At 36.0% G+C, this 19649-nt stretch overlaps 1 protein-coding gene across 9 annotated transcripts in view; it reads right to left on the bottom strand.

Moving 5' to 3' along the window:
- The window catches only part of MYCBP2 (MYC binding protein 2), a 211490-nt gene that overhangs the window by 10967 nt on the left and 180874 nt on the right, over positions 1-19649 (bottom strand). For all 9 annotated transcript variants that reach the window (XM_075720658.1, XM_075720664.1, XM_075720685.1 and 6 more), the window contains 13 exons: positions 17967-18127; positions 17198-17354; positions 16318-16542; positions 15451-15516; positions 13223-13462; positions 12987-13085; positions 11925-12005; positions 10432-10698; positions 7365-7648; positions 6990-7086; positions 3818-3937; positions 1945-2046; positions 101-229 (listed from right to left, as the gene is read on the bottom strand). In XM_075720658.1, coding sequence (XP_075576773.1) covers positions 101-229; positions 1945-2046; positions 3818-3937; positions 6990-7086; positions 7365-7648; positions 10432-10698; positions 11925-12005; positions 12987-13085; positions 13223-13462; positions 15451-15516; positions 16318-16542; positions 17198-17354; positions 17967-18127 — 2028 coding nt within the window. The remainder of the gene's footprint in view (positions 1-100; positions 230-1944; positions 2047-3817; positions 3938-6989; positions 7087-7364; positions 7649-10431; positions 10699-11924; positions 12006-12986; positions 13086-13222; positions 13463-15450; positions 15517-16317; positions 16543-17197; positions 17355-17966; positions 18128-19649) is intronic.

Genomic DNA, 19649 nt, shown 5'->3' with positions numbered 1-19649 from the left:
TTCAGATTTCATACTTGCTACTGCCTTTTGCTTATATATTAATTGGGGAAATGCAGACAATGTATGCAGTGCATACAACATGATGTCATGTATACTCTACCTGTCTCTGATGAGTTTTTGTTCGCCGATGGAGATGAAGGAATCTGTCACAATCGGTACACAAATTCCCACAGACATTACACAAAATGATTGCAGCAGTTTCACCATCATCATGATTATCACACATTGGCTGAAAACAGAAAAAATATTAAATAGTTCTCTTTTTATTAAATCCCTCATTTTCTTTTAGCATCTCTTTTTATTCTCCCCCCAGTCACACCCGCCCTGCCCCTGCCCCTGCCCCCCCCCCCATTAATAAAGGGGGATAAAGAGCTTGTTTAGACTATTAATTGTATCTTTAGAATAATCAGTATCTAAACAATTACTCCTGGACACAAACAGCCCCAGTTTACTACATCAGTTCTTCTGATATTCTTCATCTCATATTTTACATGATGTGGCAAAAATGCTTTTTTCAACAATATAGTTGAGACCGTTTTCAACTAGTCTGAGAAAAGATTTATGTGCTAACAATGGATTATGGGCATGTTAACAGAAAAATTCACAGATGCAACTACTTGGGTCAGTCAACAGGCACGGTATTTACCCTTCATTACTTTGATATGGTATGTTTACTCTGTTCAAACATCTAATCAAAGCTGTAGGTCATCCATAATTCAGGGAGAATACGGTCGAAGTAACAAACTTCAAAATCCATCATAAAATTAAGGTGCTCTATTGATACTTTTTTTTTTTTTAAATTCAACACAGTTCTGTCTTGCAGTTCAAAATATCTGTACAAATGGAGTTCAATGACTGACTTTGATTATGTGTATGCATATGTCTAAGAACAAGTTTCCATCATACTCCCAGATCATGTGGTTTCCATGATACTGCTCATGCAACTTAGAACAAAATCCTTCCAACAGCAGTCCTGGTAGGGGGACATGCAGTTCACCTCAACATTTGAATATCCTGGTATAAAATAGGATTGGGGAATTTCATGCTGGGTTCAGCAGCTTGTATCCCTGCTGACGATATCTTGGCTGCTCCTCTGACATTTCCAAAGCTACAGAAGTCCCTTGAATTTCTTAATCACCTCAGAAACCTTTGTGTCTGCTTCCTTCTCAGCAGAGTTTTAGTTCTTGCCGCTGCTGCAGCTCTGTGTCTCCTGTATTCTCTTTCTACCTACACTAAACTGCTTTGGAGGCTTCTTTGCTCTAAGCATCCTCAGTTGCTACCGGAAAGGCAATCTTCCCTTGCCTCCCACAGGGATCCACCTAACCAAGTTATAAAGGACCAGCTTCATTATTTTGCTCTTTCTAGATTGGTATTAAAAAAAAAAAAACATTTCATTTTTTGTGATGCTGGAAAATATAGACAGAAACTTGATTAATCCATCATATTCCATATTACATTTATAAATCCTCTGGGTAAATGGTAGCTTTACTAAATTCAGTTAGGAAGAGTTTATTTGGGGTAATCACTCTCTGCTGGGATGGGAAAGAGTAAGCTAAATTACAGAGAAGGTGTTATTGAGGCACACAAAAGAATTGACTTTATTATGTGACAGAGACGCAGATAGAAAAAAAGCTCTGATAGAGGGTGTCGTATTAACTGAGTCAATCTAGTCTCAAAAATCCATCCTACAGGTGTTAGGAAGGCCTTGCTCCATCCTGAATACCAGCAGAATTGCTACCTTACTGTTTTAAGTTGGAATTTTTGTTTTCCAAGCAGTGCTTGTCTAGAACACAACTACTGCCAACACGTATGTACAATCTCCATTAGGGACGAAAGGGAGGAAATAAGGTTAGGCCAAGTCTACCTTTCCCTATCATTATTCTAAATTCTTTGACTACTGAATAAATCAAAACAAACACAATAAGGTATGATTTTCAGTCTCACCATCTGTTTCTGTTGTCCGTCCTTTCCCATCCATCTTCCTGAGGACAGTCTATCAACATGATCTTGGTCAAGTACACAGAGGGATGCTAAGGCCAGCCATAGCTATTGAAAGGCAAAGCAGAATTAAACGTTTTAGGAATACTATTAAAAAAAAAAATCCCAAACACTAAAAATATGAACTTTGGCAGATAAGAATGTCACTGTTACCTGCAAACTGTACCATCGTTAGCTGAAGCCTGCTCATAAAATGCAAGTTTTTTAATTTCCAAATGAAGTCAAGAACACAATAAAACCACTGAACTTTTGGGAACTACCTTGTTTCTTTCATGTATGCCACTTTATGATTATAAATACAGTAGTTAGCACACAAGAGAGAAACAGTGAAGCAAGATCAACCAGAGTACATTATAGAGAAATATGGCAAATACAGACTTGCGTATCACTCCCAAACATTGCAGGCTTTGGGCGAGAAGAAGAAATCCAAGGACACAGACTAATTAAAAAAAAAAAAAAAAACCCAACCCAAACCAACAAAACTTTAGCTCAATGAAATTGGTTTCCCTATATTCTCTCCTCGCTGCATAGAGCATTTGAGATTACCTAGAAAAGGGTTCTGAGCTAAGTGTTCGTCAGAGGAAGCTTTTCTCTCTTCCTCTCCATTGACGACAGTGAAATCCTAAAGAGATGAGCTGCATGAGGATAATTTGTTGGTAGGCCTGCAACCCAAACTGAAATGCACTTGACAGCTGCATTGTGCAATAGTTTTTCATCAAAGGTTTGATCTGAACAAAATGGCTTTTGTTGAAAAAACTCTATTAGACTCCCCTCCAAAAAACACATCTCTATGACAGAAATAAGTTCATGCACAAGGAGAGCTAGGTTGACATTCAGGGGTCCTCTAAGACCTGATTAAACTAACATGGTGACAGCAGGAGCAGGTGGTACTCTGAGACAGTGTCTTCCAAAAAGCAGAGAATATATGAGTAAGGGGATGAAAAGGACAACTGGCAAAGCCTTTCAAGATCGAAAACAACATGAGTGTCAAATGCTCGTAATCACTGCAAACCTCTTCTTTTACATGTAGTTATTACACTTGAGAAGCCAAAATCCCTAAGATAGTAGGAATACCATAATTTACAAGTATGCTTTTCATGGTATTTCAAGCAGTCTATTAAGGTTAAGTCAGTACCAGTTTCTATAAAAGATTCATGGAAGTAGTAAAGACAAAGAAAAAAACCCACCCCCAGTAAATAATAAAGAGCTCAGCAAATGATTTTTCATTTTGAGACTAAAACACAGGTGAAGCTTAGCTTAATTGTCCTAGAGAATGTTTGTTACTGAGTGTTTTCATAATAGCCTTGAGATGTGGCAGCTGATGACCTAGAAGTCAAACCACTTAGTGTACAGAGCTGGAAAAAGACAGCTGATACATATTGTGCAATTTTCCACACAGATGGACTCATAAATTTAGTAAAAGGCAAGTATCACAAACTTAAAGCAGAATTACCTCAAGGATAAAAACCCAAATGTATAAGCATAACACTTATTCTTCATTATTTGGGAGGTACCCAAGATGCATATTTAACCAGAATTCAGTTTGTACTGGTGTATTTCTGCCACAAAGAAGAAAACTCAATCTGCTGTGACACAGAAAAAGCAAGACTTTTATTAGGACAAACAGTGATTGCCTTAGTTAGGATACCTGTCCATTATGCACACAGGTAGATTTGGAGAATATAAACTGTGTTCTGTATGCATTGTTTCCTGAAACAACATGTATAAGGATGTTTTTTCTAAAATATAGGAAGGCTCTCAGACGGGCTCCTACTGCATGTTTACAATAAATGAATGTTAAGTTTAGTAAAGTTCTTACTCTGGTTGTTGCAATGCACCTCACTGGTGATCTGTATTCTTCTTCCATTTTGGTCAGAGCTATGATGGTTTCAGCAATAGCATTCTTTGTCACACGGGACCAAGCTTCTGACAGATGACCCTGTTAAAGAGGAAACTCTATTACAGCTTTTATTAAGAACAACTAAAACTGTAATTAGAGCTGCTACAAGCAACATCAGGTTAGGATGTCAAATTAGAATAGAAAAAAGGAAGTCAGGGATGACTGACAAATCAGCTGTTTTCAAATCAGACAGATCTGGTAAAAATTAGCTCTCAAAATACTCAGGTGACTGACATAGTATCTGAGCAACTACTGGAATAACTAACTTGGAATAGGTAGAGGGGATATGATTTAAAGAATGAATGGGCATATTCCTAAAGACGCCCAGAGAAAGAAAGATGCAGAGCTGAAGCACAAATAAGTGACTGTGAATAACACACATATTACAGTGCGTTCCTGGAGAAATCAGCTTTACTCGCCTAGCTCAGCCTTCCTGAACACTCTCCACAGTTTTTATATTTGAAAGAAATAAAGAGGAGTACTCAGGAGACATCAGAACTATAGCATACTTTCCAAATCAACCTTAAAAGATTCTGAGCCTACGGCACTGACTCATACCCTAGAGTTCCTGATTCAGAGAATGCTGAATCCTTGAACTCTTAATGTAATCACTTAACTTCTAAACCTCATGCTGAAGGTGACAGAAATAATTGAGACTCACTTGACTCTAAAAAGGAAGCTACAGTGACTAACTCAGATGTAGATACCTACGTATTGCAAATGTTGAAAAAGTGAAAGGAATCCCATTTGTAACTCTTACGAAGTGGCTAATAAGACTGATGCCACCCTATTGCTAATGAGCAGCTCTAAAAAAGCCTCACAGAAAGGTTTTTAAACTAGGACCCCTCTATTCCTCCACCTTCTTTTGGGTAACAGGGCCAAACCCCCAAACATGTTTTGAGCATACCTAAACCACAGAGGTCCCTTACAAAAACATAATCAAGAAATGTTAGTATTCTCAACTTTTGAACAGCCTCAGTCAGGTCTCCCTCATCTAGAATGAAAGGGAATAAAGTTCAGATCTCTACTTCATACGAGAGGAGAGGAGGGTCCTTATTGTCTGGCTATTGAACACTTCAGTGTAAACTCTGTTCCAATCATTCCTTTAGGAGCTGCTACACTTTAAGCAAGCAGTTCAGAATCTACTGAAAGAGGGATTTATATCCACATCTAGGAGGACTACACTTTATCCGACAGACTCGATCCCTTTCTTTTTTGTAATAAGTAGTTACATATTCATTCCAAGTAGAATGGCTTAAACAAGAGAATTCAAGACCCACACCAGTATACCCAACAGACAGCAGTACTGGAAAACTATCAGGTATGTGGGAGATGGAGCCTAGCATACTCTGGATATGCATGCAAGTTGCCATATCTGACCTCCAGAACTTTAAGAAATTTGCTACTAACTTCTGCAATGGTTTTGGAGAACCAGATATTAGCAAATGCCACAGTTTCATGGGTGAAGGTCTTGAATAGCTAGAGGAGCTACTTAGACAAAAATAGAAACGTGATTCTAGTCAGCCAGTGATTTTCTATTTCTACTAATCTCTTTCTTTTATTCCTGGAAAAGGTCTGGGCTCAGCTTAGTTTTGATCAGCTATTCATTAAGGGACAAGCTCTCCCATCATCATGGAAGCCAGTATCCCATAAAACAAGGACCACAGAGTTTGCTTCAAAAGACTTGCCCAGTACTATTTAAAAATGCTGCAGAAGGGAATCCACTATTTTCCTGACGTTTTCCCACTTACCCAAAGCATACCTACCAACAATGGCTACAAATTATACTAGCAACAACCCTAAAAAAAATCCCCAAACTTGAACAAATTACCCCTCCCCGCAATTCATGTTGCATCTATACACTGAAAGAAGCAGGGTGCCTGAGAAAAACATATGGGCATATACATACAGGGGGCACCATGTTAATCCTGGCATTTACTATCTTCTGAGTACTTGTCTTTACAACTGCTATGTTTTTTGGTCCGAGTTTTTATATGCAATTTGCTAAAGTGTTGATAAAGTAAGCAGAAACAAAAATCTATCGTGTGGAATCACAGTGGTACCTACAACAGACCTTTTCCCCTCTAGCCACTGGAACAACTGAAACAAATACTAAGCGATCATTTTATGCATAGACCAGCACTGCTGAGGGATGAGACACACTTTAATTTTAACTCTTAACTAAAGATGAACTGTGAGATTCTGAAATCTTTGAAATCTTGCAGTCAGAATCAACAGTAGCAATTGCAGAGAATTCCCATTCAGCTTCAACAACTTTGAGAAGGGATCTCTTTAATCTAAGCACAGTGAACGGTTTAAAAAAAATAGGACTCCAAAGCTGAACATACTGAAAAAGCTTTCCAAGGGTAATCACAGAGGGAAATCTGGGTCATTTAGAACATCTCAGTGAAATAGGTACAGAATTAAGGAAAACAAAACCAACCTCTCAACTAAACTCCTTTCCCCTAAACATATACAAAATGTATTTTTTTTGCCAATATTGTTTCTGGGAAATAGCTGAATGACTTTTCATCAAATTCTTCTGCCAAAAAACTTGTCTGAAGCAGATACAGCTATGGAAAATTTCAGCCCAGGTGGTTAAAGTAATAAACAACTATAAATGTAGATTTCAGTAACACTGAAAGAAGTCAGTCTTAACATGCAAACCAGAAACTCCACATACAAAATCTACATACAGTTACATGAAAACAACGCTATTACCTTACTCCACAGACACTTTTTACTTTTCAGTTGGAGTTCTGAGTGGTCAAGACTTAAAAAATTAGGCTTCCAAGTTAATAATGTAGAGAATGACATACAACTATTGTTTACTACTTAAATTTCTGGTACAAGTGACTTATTTAAAAGCTTATTTCAAAACCGGATTTCTATTTAGCAGATTCAGAATTCAGTTCCTACTGCTCCTAGGCCTAGACTCTACCCAGAAGACTGTACCTTTTTCTTCTTGAGACCAACTCACATTTAACAGCTCAACCCAATACTAACTGTAATAGAAAGTAATGAAAAAAAGTACTCTTCATTATCAGAAATACTTGAATATCCTCCACGCATTTAGAGGATAGAAACTTACTGCTGCCATGTCTTTAATGAGTTTAATAATGATCTCTGAAATCTGTGTAGGTGTTGAACCCTTCATCCACCAATGGCTTTCACCTCGTCGAATATAGCTGCAAAGGACATATGATAATGCATGAAGTAAATTCAAGTAATTAGTTACTTTTTGTCAAAATCCACCACAAAGAAATATGCACATTTTCAGCATATGGTAGGTTGTGGGTATTTTTTTAAAATTAAACTCACTAATAACATGACTCATACTGTCAAAGTGTTATACAATTTTTTCCATTTATAAAACAAAGATTATAAAAGACAACATAACTGATTTTAAAAAATGTAATTATTTTGTGCCTTTAGCTTGAGAATATATACATATTTTTAAACAAACCTGGAATTGAAGATCATTGGAAGTGTGACTGTGGTAACTCCTTTGCCCGCAGTAGTGCCAGCTGTCCCTGTTATAGTAGTTCCTTTGGCTTTTAGCTGTACAGTGAGAGCTTTGGCAATGCATCCCAAAAACATGTCTAAGATACCTAGTTTATTCCAATCTCCTTTTTCTGTTGAGTGAATGATATCACTTATATCTGCTGGTGGAAGAGACTTCACTCCTATAATACTTGCCAGGCGACTAGGGGTTACCTCAGGCAAAACACGTCTTAGTAATGATGTTACCTGGAAAAAAAACCCAGAACACCACAATTCTTACCAAGACTGCTGGAATTTTCAAGCAAAATCAAATAAAGTCTTTTTTTTTCCCACAAATTATTTCAGTAAGAAGGATTGAATCTACTTTCTGTACTTAAATCACATCTGTAAGAAATTCTGTAAGGCTTCTATCTTGCTTTGAAGTGTTTATTCATATACTTAGTGAGACAAGGCTGAAGAGTCCAGATTCAGTCCAATCTCACTCAAACAATACTTAGTCTTCATATAGTAATAAAAATGTGCTTGGTACTGGACTTACGATAACAGTGATACAGACGTTTGTACAACTCTGATTTGCTTGCGCATTACAGACGTTACCCACTTTGCATATCATCTTTAGATATAATCTTTAGATGTGAGAAACTCCATTTCTCAATTAGAACAATTAGAGACACTTCAGACTTCTGAAAACAAAGAACTTGCCTTGAGGTACTGAAAATGATGATTCTCTTCCATGATACTCTTTTCCCCTTCCTTTAGTTTTCCTTGCAATATTCTAACTGGAATTTTTTTAAAAGAAAATCTGTGCATATATCATGCAAAGTTTGTATGAAAGCTTAAGGAGTTAACATTTCATATCTAATTTCTCAAGCTTTCAATGTTCTCCTGAAAAACAGTTTACCTTTTAAGAAAAAAACCCCAGTATTTTGCATATCTGCAATGTATCAGAATAAGTAAGTGGGGCAGTATCTGCCTGCAGGCAAGTTGAAATGTGACATTGTAACAGTTCAGAACACTGGAAAAAGAGAAGTAGAGAGTATGAGACAAAAACTTCTGAAACAGGAACTAAAAATCCACTTAGAGAAGGCATACCAGCTAGCAGCAACAAGCCAGTGCATTAACTGTGCTAAAGCAAATATTTGATATGTCTGTATGTTATAATATGTGCATATAAATACACGTATACTCAGACAGACAACATTCAAGTTCAGAAAGAAACAGATATTAAAGCTCTGAGGATACCAAGAGTAGAAAGGAATTGTCTAGTTCCACACTACTACACTCATAGCCTGAGTGTAAGACAGAGATGCTAAGGACTCGTGCCAGACACTGCTTATTAAAAACTTCTGATCTTACCTACACAGGCTATATGGGCATTATATATGCATAATATGAAATACTCAAACACCACTGTTTTTTTTAGGTCCTGTCCATTTGACAGACATTTCAACCGTGCTCTACGCTTTCAAGGTCTAATCTTAACCAGTGAAGGCTCAGCTTCATCTGTTACGAAGTTTTAGCAAGACAGTTATTAGTTATCCCATAATTCTAGCTGTCACTGTGCCTTCAGGTCAAACACAATATTAAAAGGGCAAGAATTAACGATGGCCTCCTCAAATCATGCAAGGATTTCCCAACATTTGGAGCATTTGCAGCACATACCAAGGGGGTTAACTATGTTGCTCTCTCAGACCCTTTCCCCACAATGAAGTGGCATGAGATCTTACTAAAAAACAAGCAGTCACCTCACTAGCTTCCTTCCACACCTGAAAACTTAACTGCTTTTTATACAGAATTCTTATTTGCAATAAATGAATAAACCAGCTTTTAAACTTCATACATTTAAGAAATGGGAAATTAACAGCTCTGATATTTAAAAGGAGCACCTCTGGTTCTTGCAATTATATGTAATAATTCTGGACGATGCTGTCCTTTATAAATAAAGTAGACAAATGCAACATGAACTTTAAGAAGTCTCTTTTTTGAAACGTAATACATAACACTGGTCTAAATTTAAGTACTGCCAGTCACAAGGAAGCAGCAACTTCAGAATCTGAACATTCATCTTAAAAAAGAATTCCTAGTCATTGCAACGGAAAGAAAATACTTTACAAACTGAACATACGTAACAGGACATGGATGAATCTGTTGAAAACATGAACAACTGGGTTACTGTGAAGTAAGATTCATTGAATACTGTGAAGTTCAGATTCACTAAAGAATCCTTCACAACATCGCTCTGAAACAAAGGCTGTGTGCTTACGCAGAAGACTTCTGTTAGGACACAGAAAATGACCAATTGCTCTTGTGCATCCTACTTCAATTCAGCACAGTCCCTGCCAAGCAAACCGTATGTCCCTCTGATGTATGGTTTGAGAAAGCAATTTATCCTGCCCTACCCAAAATCCTACCAAGTAAGGACCAGAAAGGTGAAGAGTGATATTACTAAAGGCATTTCAGAATAGTTTGCTGATTTAGGTTCATGATGACATAAGTGTTAATTAAGCAGTTTTGGGTTCCTACACCTCAGTTCTACCTCTTGGAGACAATGCACTAAAAACTTACTCAAAAGTGAGTTTATTTTAATTTCATAACTGTAGCCTTCATTGCCTTCAACATCGTTTGTACTTCCTACAAATAGTTTTATACAGTCAAATTATGCTGGGGTATATATGTATTTATATATCAAACGCATCAAACTTTATAATTTTAACCCCATTCAAAAACTGGGAAAAAAACAACTGACAAATTCCAAAAAGAGATTCTGTAATTTGTTTTTAAATGTTCATAAATTTCTATTTGCCCTCTCCTCATGATTGCAATAACAAGACGAGTTGCTTTATTTACAATTATTCCCTATGTGGAATATAGGGATGATTGGGAAAACACTTTTGAAGTAAAAACACAAAATTACATTTCACAAAAAAAGTAAGTTCAAATACATATTATACTATCATGCACACAATTAGAGTATTCTAAAGACTTTTTTCTAGGAATACCAAGACAGACAAGGAACAATTAGCACTCACCTGTCTCTGCACCCTGGGAGAAGCAGTGTGTAGTAATGAGAAGAGATCCTGGAGCAGAGTCAGCTGCTGAGCCAGATACTGCCGGCCTACGTTGGAACCGCTCAATGCCAGAACCATTGACAGCAGCTCAAAGCAGTAAGCGTCAGAAGAAGCATCTTCGTCATTAGGCTGCGAGTTGGCGTTCTCCTTGCTAGAGATGGCATGCTCCCATTCTTCACGCACACGGGTTGCTTCCATTCGTATGGCCTGGACTATATGAGCACATACCTATCCAAACAGAATCCAAATACATAGTAACTCTTAAAAGCTTTTAGAAAGTGCAAGAGATTGTGTTTTATTTACTTTCACAACTATGACTACAATGGAAAGTCTGTGAAATTTGGCCAGTGCTTAAATTACTTTTCAACATAAATTCAAATGAAGAATACAATTTAGATTTAGAGTAAAGATAAGATAAAATTCTTTAGAATTAAGATTTAGATTTAATCCTGAATTTTCTTATCTTCATTCTGGAAAATTTCATTGAAAAAAGTCTTTTTTTATTGTAGTTCCTGCCTTTTACATAGAATTCAGGTTAACCCCCCCCCAAATACATTTACTCAAAACCCACAAAAAAAGAGGATGTATTAAAAGTCTCTTATTTAGTTTACTATTCAGGAAGCTTAAAAAATTTTAGAAACCACATTTTCATTTTATCAATAGAATGTTAAAATGCATTTTTAAGAGATTTTAAAATTTGCTAAGATGGGTGACAAAAAAAGTAGATTCTGCATGACTAAACTAATATAACAAACTTTAAAATGAATCTAATACCTCTTGTATTACTGTGAAAATCTTTATGGCAATGTTTGTCTCGTGATAGGTGTAATAAAGATAATATAAAGGACGCTTTAGTTGGTATATTTAAAAGAATTAAGTATTCAAAAGAAAAAGAAAAAACATACTCTAACTACCGGTTTATGTTAACAAAACCAAAGATAAGTAAGGAAAACACAAACCCAAACTTTCACTGACTGCAGGAAAGAATAATTTAAGAATCTATGCATTGATTACCTTCTCAATATTAAATTTTATCAAACCTAAATACTTTTGATGACAGAAATGGGGAGAAAACACGTGCAAAACTAAGAACCTAAACTCTGTCACTGAAGCTTTCCTAGAAATTTGAGGAAGTCTACTATTACGCTATTATTATTAGCAAACACGAATAAGTACCATTTACAACTCAATTCTAAAATTTTTCTTTTTAAATTGAGTCTAATAGGATAGGTATTTTTATCCTATTAAAATGGATTTTTTTCAGTGTCAATTTCAGCAGATTTTTCATATAAAATGCACACACATACTATTTAAAATATAAACCAAAATTTGATTATAAAGAACAACAGAAGAACTGAAAGTGTCAAGTAAAAGGTACTATATTCACTGAAAATGAGCATATTTATTACAACACACAAACATTTAATCCTCAAAGCGCTTCAGAATGAACAAACCTGCTTCTGCAAATTTGTCAGTTTGCTCCGGCTGAATATGATCCCTACCATGTGCTCCTTCAGGTCTGCATCTGATGTTGCCTTCATAAAAAGCACATTTAATATTAGATCAAGAGTTTCAAGAACATCTCCTAATTACTGTAGCAATTAACATGGAATACCAGCAAACTTTGTTCTAAAAGTTTGTAGCTTTTTGTTACAGAGAAATAAGATATATAAGCAAGATCAATTTAACTATGGTTACTAAATACCACTTAGATGTATTTACTGTCTTTCTCTTCATAAGAGGAAATTTGAGCATGAAATAAAATAATCAATAAGAAAAACAAGTGAAGTATAATTATCCAAGATTCAGCCTCTTCAGGTAGCTTAATAAAATCACTGATTAAGTCTTTGCGAAGCAGTGCATGGAATATACTTTTCAGTTTATGTATTTCACAATAAAAGAAACAGGGAACACAAAATTAAGTTACCACACAGCAGGCATGAGAAAAATACACTTTTAAAAAAATCAGTAATTCAGTCATGGAACTTATTCCCACAAGGTACTGGGTAGAGGAAAACCGTATATCATCTGAAAAATGAAATTACTTCCATTGAGGACAGTCCAGTTTTGGCTATTAAACATGACAGTCCAGATACAGTGACCTTTTCAGGAACACTTCTTAAAGTAATCCTTGCTGGAAGACAGGTGAGTATACTAGTAAAAGGATACTACTGCAGTTTCTTAATACTTTTTCTCTAAACATCAGCAGAGCCCCTCTTAAGGCACAAGATAATAGGCATGAAGGACTTTCAAGTTGACCATTACTGCAGATGTTAAGTAATTCTGTACTTGTCGGCATAATTTGTGCCACCATTGCTATGATGTTTCCATTAAATGAATATGCTCCAATTATAATTTACTAATAAAAATTGATAATTTTTTAAAAAATAAGCAATTGTGACATTTTACTTCTGTTTTGATCTGAAAATTATGTAGCATAAGACACAGGACAATACTGAAAAACATCCTGGATCATTTTTTCAGCAAAGTATTATTGATAGAATACAAATAAATACATTGTGTACTTTTTCTTCTCCTTCTGGGGAAGACAATAGTGCTTTTTCTTCTTGTTCTGGGGTTGGCTCAGCATCTCCGGAGATGAGTTTTCCAAATACCTGGAAGAAAGACAGTGACAAATAGCTTATATCGCAAAGATAAACTTGTGCAGATGTGACATTTTACATTAAAACATAAAGCACTGAAAGTCTGCAATTTATAACTTTCACCATATAACACATCATTAAAATCCCACCTGGGATGTAATAAGTCGGAATACTCGCAGCGTCTCAGATTCACAGTTTCTTTGTTGAGCTACACTTGCAGAAATCTGGCCTGCTATTTTAATGCTTTCACCATCTTTCCATCCAAGAATTTTCACTTGTCGAACTCTTAGTGTGTTCTCTGGACCCTTCAACTCAATTTTGATGATGTGATTATCACCCCCAGGAAGTTCACTTGTTACCCAGCCAATATGTCTTGAATCCAAGTCTACCTATTAAACAGGAACATAAAGATGGGAGCTGACATTACATCAAACAAAAAGTCACCTACCTCTAAAACAAACCCATCATGTATCACTGGAACTAATCCAGTATTTGTTATGAAATTTTCATTCTGAACAGAAAGACTAACATGCTTAATTATAAAACTCTTAAACTTCATGATTTCAGATAAAAAAAATTCTCAAATAAAAATTACATATACCCATTTATTGTCTTTAAAGCCTATTAAAAATAGCAGGCTATCTATCCCTTTTATCCTCTAAGCAATAGTTTACATATTCAAAAAACCACTTTGAACTAATATTTGCTCACTAATTTTAATTTAAAGAAAGCCACCATAATTTATCTGAAAATACAACACACTATTATCAGTATTTAAGTTATTCCATCCCTATTCACATAAACCCCTGCAAAAGAAATCTTAACTTTGTGGAATTCAATGTCTAATATCCTTATCAAGAGATGCAGGACTTCACTGTAAAAAAGACAGATGAACTGTATCAAATTAAGTTTATTTTAAAATAAATATGGTTTTAAAAAAGAATGTAATTAATGTTATATGATTTTAACTGTGATGTCACCACTGGAAGATAAAAGCCGATAGGGTGCAGTGCCTTACACCGTTGCTGAGAGAAACTTGAGTGGGCCTAAATTACACTTGGCCCTGAGCCAAGTGAGCCATCCATAGGTCCCAAAGACTCATTTATAATCAAGCTAATATTTGTTCTTTCCCATTTCTACACTAATTCTCAGTGTCTGCGTTGAACTGTGCTGCAGCAGACAAGACTGACTTTTTTTTTTTTACCATCAAGAGACAGAGGGTGTGCGTGAGTTAGGGTGTGGTACGTTGGTGTGCTGGAAGATTAAAAAACACGTTGGAGAAGTGTCAGAGGACTGTTCAGCAAGGAGGCAGCAAAGCTGAATCAAGTCTTGCCTGTCTTCTGGGAGTAAACCATCCCTGGAAAAAGCCCTGGGCGCTACGTTTGAGCAGGCAGAAACAAAGCCAGGGAGTGAGCCAACATGCTGTATGAATGATCACAAGTCCAGCGCCTGAGCTCTGCTGCAGCCTTCTTTTATTTAGCTGGATAGGTAGACATACAAAGTCAGTCTTCTCACAAAAAAAGAATTCTCCAAGGAAGAAGGGGGTGTGTGCATCTCTATCTTCTATCTACATATACAGACTCACAGACAATACGCTCCCAAACTTTGTATCTGTCTCTGTACATATGCACATTCACACTTCACTGTTTAATACAAGCCCGCTGTACCAAAGTTTAGTTTCTTCAGAACTGTAACATCTTTTGGAGATGTTTCTTTGCCTTAAATGCTCTCTGAGGATAAGAGGTAGAGAAAAGCAAACCATTCCTCTGTAGTAAGACAATGCTGTTTCTTGAAGAATTTTACCACTGACTGTCAATAATCCAAATAATAATAAGGTAACTGCCTGCTTGAAACCTTGAAAGTCTTTGATGGGTTGCATCAGTGTCAAAATACAAAACATTCTTCTCTGTGTAAAAACCATGCCTCTATCATTTGGGTTAGCAACAGAAGTACAAATATTGAATACCATTCTGAACTTGAGTCTCTGGATAGAAGTCTTCAGCTATCTGAAGCTGAGAACTAAAATGGCAAGGTAAAATGTGTGCTATAAACATGTATTAGGTCATGTAACTAGAAAAACCTGGGTTGAGGGTAAATAATTTTTCTCCTTCTCACAGTGTTCTACTTCTCCTCACTCTTAAGCTGCATTTCTCTAATGAAAAATGATTCCGTGAAGCAGATAAAAGGCAATGACAGTGCAACACTAAGAAGCCAGGCATCAGAGTATCTAACAACATGTAATACTACTTAATGCAGTTATTTCAGGTATATTCTGATATAAGTACCCCTAAAAGAAACCAAAGAGTTTGTTGGACCTCTGCTATATGCAGCCAAAAAATGACAGCAATTTTTCAATGTCAGCTGTTATGATGTTTACCTGCTTTATTCTGCAGAGATCTTCTACTGCCTTGCCAGTTAGGAAGGTCATTGAAGTCACTTTGTTCTGCAACAGACAAGTAAAAATAAAAGAACAAAATACTTCAACTGAGGACCATTTTGACTATTTCTTTCATATTAAGAGAGTATGTACATAAGAGAGAGAGAAGTTGTTTCATTATGAAAATAGATTTTAAAAGTGATCAAAACCAAGGACAAAGAATTCCAAAGCACAGCTCTCAAAAAAATAAATAAATTTCATCCATTTATGAAACCCTGTAGTTGAAATGAAGATGTATTTGTAACATTACTGTACAGATCCATAAACAGGAATGTAGTAAGTGAAAAGGTTGTATCGTGCTGGCAAGGTGATACAGTTCTGAGATATTCAGGTATGGCCTATCAGCATTATTATGATAGATCAAGTCACTTAAATTAACAATGTTAGAATTTCCCTGTATTTAACAATTCTGTGTTTTACAAAGTATTATTACTCTACATAAGACAAACTGAGGTGAAAAGGTAGAAATTTTGAGGTGGGACACAGTGGACAGTTGTACTTTGTGGTAGTCAGAAGTCTAGAAAATAGATTGGATTTTATGAAACCTCTTTATTTGAACGTGCCACTAAGAATTAAGTTTCCTGGTCTCAGGTTCATGCAAACTGCAAATTCAGTTGAATTGGTCTGATCATATTAGGTACTGCTTTCAAAACCACAGGAATTAGAAACCTTACTTTGAAATGTGAGCTTCTGAATTAGAATTACAAACTGAACTGGACAAAGAAACAGTGGTTCTTGATTGATGAATATATACAACTTTGACTATGCACCTTCAATGAGAGACATTAAATTTAATTTTCCTCTTACCCCAAGATCTCTGGAATTGTCTACATGAACACACACATAACGTGCATTGATTCCTTTTACACAGTTAATGGTGATGTTTTTAGTTTTGTTTTTATCTTCATCTCCTGACTCCCAGAATGTTTCTGTAGATCCATCTGTTAAGCTACCAATCATGGCAGGTCGGCTTGATGTTTTAATGTCAACAATGCTGGTTAGGTCTTTTAGACAAACCACTATACACAGTTCCTGTGAAAACGAATAAGACCATTTGAAATATCTGAAACCAAGCCCAAATACAGGCATTATTTAAAATTTTTAAAATCATATAGACACATCTGGTCTGAGGAATACACTTTCTGAATTAAAGAAATTTGTCATTTATTCATTCAAATTATTCAGCCCTTTAAACCAAAGGAAATATTAATAGCTAACAGCAGAGTATATTAGTGAGTACCTAAATGGAAGAATACAGGGAACAAATGGAAGAAGACACTTTAAAGATATTCATTAGGGGTACTAATTTGTGCTCTTCAGAATAACAGAAGAAAAAAAGATATAAGCAAGTAAAAACTGGAAGTATGCAGTATTTAAAAAATGAACTAACTCAATGAACCAAATTAATTAACTAAATGAACTGTAAGAGATCCCCAAACACTTTACCTGCAAACAAGCACTTACAAGCACTTACAAGCACTGCTCCAAAATTCAGGTTTGAGTGATATACAGGCTAAGGGGCAATATTTGAACCTCTAAAGCTAAATATGAGACAAGATCCCAAACTGAGACATCCAAGGAGATACGACACTGCAATAAAAGATGTTTTAATTCAAACAGAATGATTATAGGAAGTACAGGCTGTTCACAATTGAGAACTGCTTTTAGAGAGAGGTGTAATACTTGCCTGATTCATGACCTCAAAACCAGACTGAATACTGATACTAAAACTCTCTTCACTATCTCCATCATCAGATTTAGACAAAATATTGTTGATATGATGAAAAACATTGCTCTGGTGCAGGAATTGGTGATCAGATTGTTTGAATTTGAGACTCCAGCACCTGAAAACACAGTGGATTCTGAAATTCTGAATACTGTTTAAAATACATAACCTATCAGCAAAGCTATTAATAGCATTTTTGCTCCTCCAAATCTATAAACCTTTAACTTCAAATTTTTGCAGGATCTTAAGTGTTTCTATGCGTCTTTTTGAGGAAGGCAGGAGTAAACTTTACTTAGAATTTTAACAGTGAATAGGGTTGCTATTGTTATTCAATTTGCATCTTTGAGACGGATACAGAGGAAAAAATTCAAACAGTTAAAGCATACTATTCAGATGACAGACTTCTGAGCAAAAGCTATTACACTACCATGCACATACACAGAGATACTACCATATTATTCAATAATATGTATTTTTTTCATAGTGGATACAGTACAGAACTAAGAGGAAACACATTTTTCTCTAAAAAGTCTTTTATACTAGTATTTATATGTATAAACACACATATACATGCTTTACATGTATCTTTCCTATGCATAAGGATACGCATGCTCCTTTTCACACAGGCACATAAAGTTGTTTCAAACTTCCTCTCTACATTGCAAAACATTTTAATCTATAATATTACAATGTTTTCAGACTTCTAAGAATTTTCTTCATTTGTGCTTACCTTAAGGCCATTTGCTGTAATGCACTACCACTGGGAAGAGACATCATAAGGTCAGAGATTGTCTGGAGGAGGCGATGAAAAGTGTGGGGTAACGGGTGAGCTGCTTCACCAGCAATCACTATATCTGACAGAGGATGTTCACACACTCTCGTGTCTTTCTCCTAAGATGTAAAGCAATTTGTGTGTTGTTAACAGGCTTTCAGACAAAAAGGTTAAATAAATAGAAATAAAAATGTTTATGATTTTTGGTTTAAGAGTAACTGCAACAATCCTATAATGAATGTCAACTTCAAAGCAGTTCCCGTCAGAGAATTTTTACAATAGCAAGTTATACATGAACACCAAGTATACTACCAGATATGTCTCACGATTTAAAAATGTGAAACATTACATTGCAGTAACTTAACAAAACCAAAAAAACCCTCTAGAAAAATTAACATATTCCAGCTGTTAATAATAAATTCTTTGAGCAGCTAAACCCAATCACAGCAAACTTGCTAATTAAGCTATGGTTATCAGCTGCTTTATTTCATTAGAGCTGTGAAAATGATTAAAGTGTGTCAGTATCAGAAGAGCTGTGCACTGGGAGCCAAGTTCCACTGGGCAGTGGGTAGGAAGGCAGTGGCAGAGGACCAAAGAGGGTGGGGGCCAGCAAGGTGTGTATGGGAAGAGTAGCAGAGACAGAGGAGGGGGTACTGACTGTGATACCCTATTTCAGAAGGCAGGGAAAGACTGACCTACGAAGGATGCAAACTGTTTCCTCTGCCTTCTAAACCCGCTTTGTTTTTAAAAGAAAATCTGATCCTGCTTGAACCCAACTGCATGCCCCCAGTGTACTGACATCCCAAGCCAGATTCAAGCTTACAATTTTAAACACATTAAATTGTCTATGTATATTCTTGCAAGTAGATTTCCCACGGATCTCAACTGCTTGGTTGCCTAGAAATGTTATGGTCTTATTTGAAATTAATTTTAGGCACCTGGTTACCTAGACAAAAATCATCAAACCAGACATTTCTCTGTATTTTCCTTGAGGGCATAAAGTGTACTTAGCATATGAAGTAGGAAGCATGAGATTGAACTCTACGCTAAATATAATCAATTATTCAGAAAAAGTTCAAAGCCTAGGTATTTCCCTTCCCCCCAAGGATCCTATCTCCACAGATAGCATCCTGCTCCCCTCTGTCTACTCCGCAGCTTCGCAATTCTTGCATTTCGTTTTGCTTTAGCAAGGACACTGCCCTTGAACCTACATCTTATGCATTAAACCATATATGGTTCTAGATCCCCATCCCCCATTTCTACAGAAATCATCACTGGGATTTCTCACCCTCTCCCAGTATATTAAAAGAATATGTAAAAATATTTCACATAAGGAAATGAATCCCAGTAGTGGAAAAGCACCAAACTGCCTTGGATTTATTAGATTGTGTACATATATTTAAATGGGTATTTTTATCATATGATCAGACTACTGAAGGAAGATTTGAATACATATCACCTGAGTGATATTTAAAAATTAGCTGAAAACTATTGCGAGTTTCTTGTATGCCATAAAATTATTCATCCTAGCCAAGTGACCAAGGGGAATTTTTTTAAGTCCCCCTTTCATTATGCCAAAAGAGAAGAAGCATTCCCACCAGACCAGAAGTGACATATTTTAACATTCCTTTCTAATCTTTA

Source organism: Pelecanus crispus, chromosome 1 (genome assembly GCF_030463565.1).
Source record: "Pelecanus crispus isolate bPelCri1 chromosome 1, bPelCri1.pri, whole genome shotgun sequence".
NCBI lineage: Eukaryota > Metazoa > Chordata > Aves > Pelecaniformes > Pelecanidae > Pelecanus > Pelecanus crispus.
This window is presented reverse-complemented; position numbering and strand designations above follow the sequence as displayed.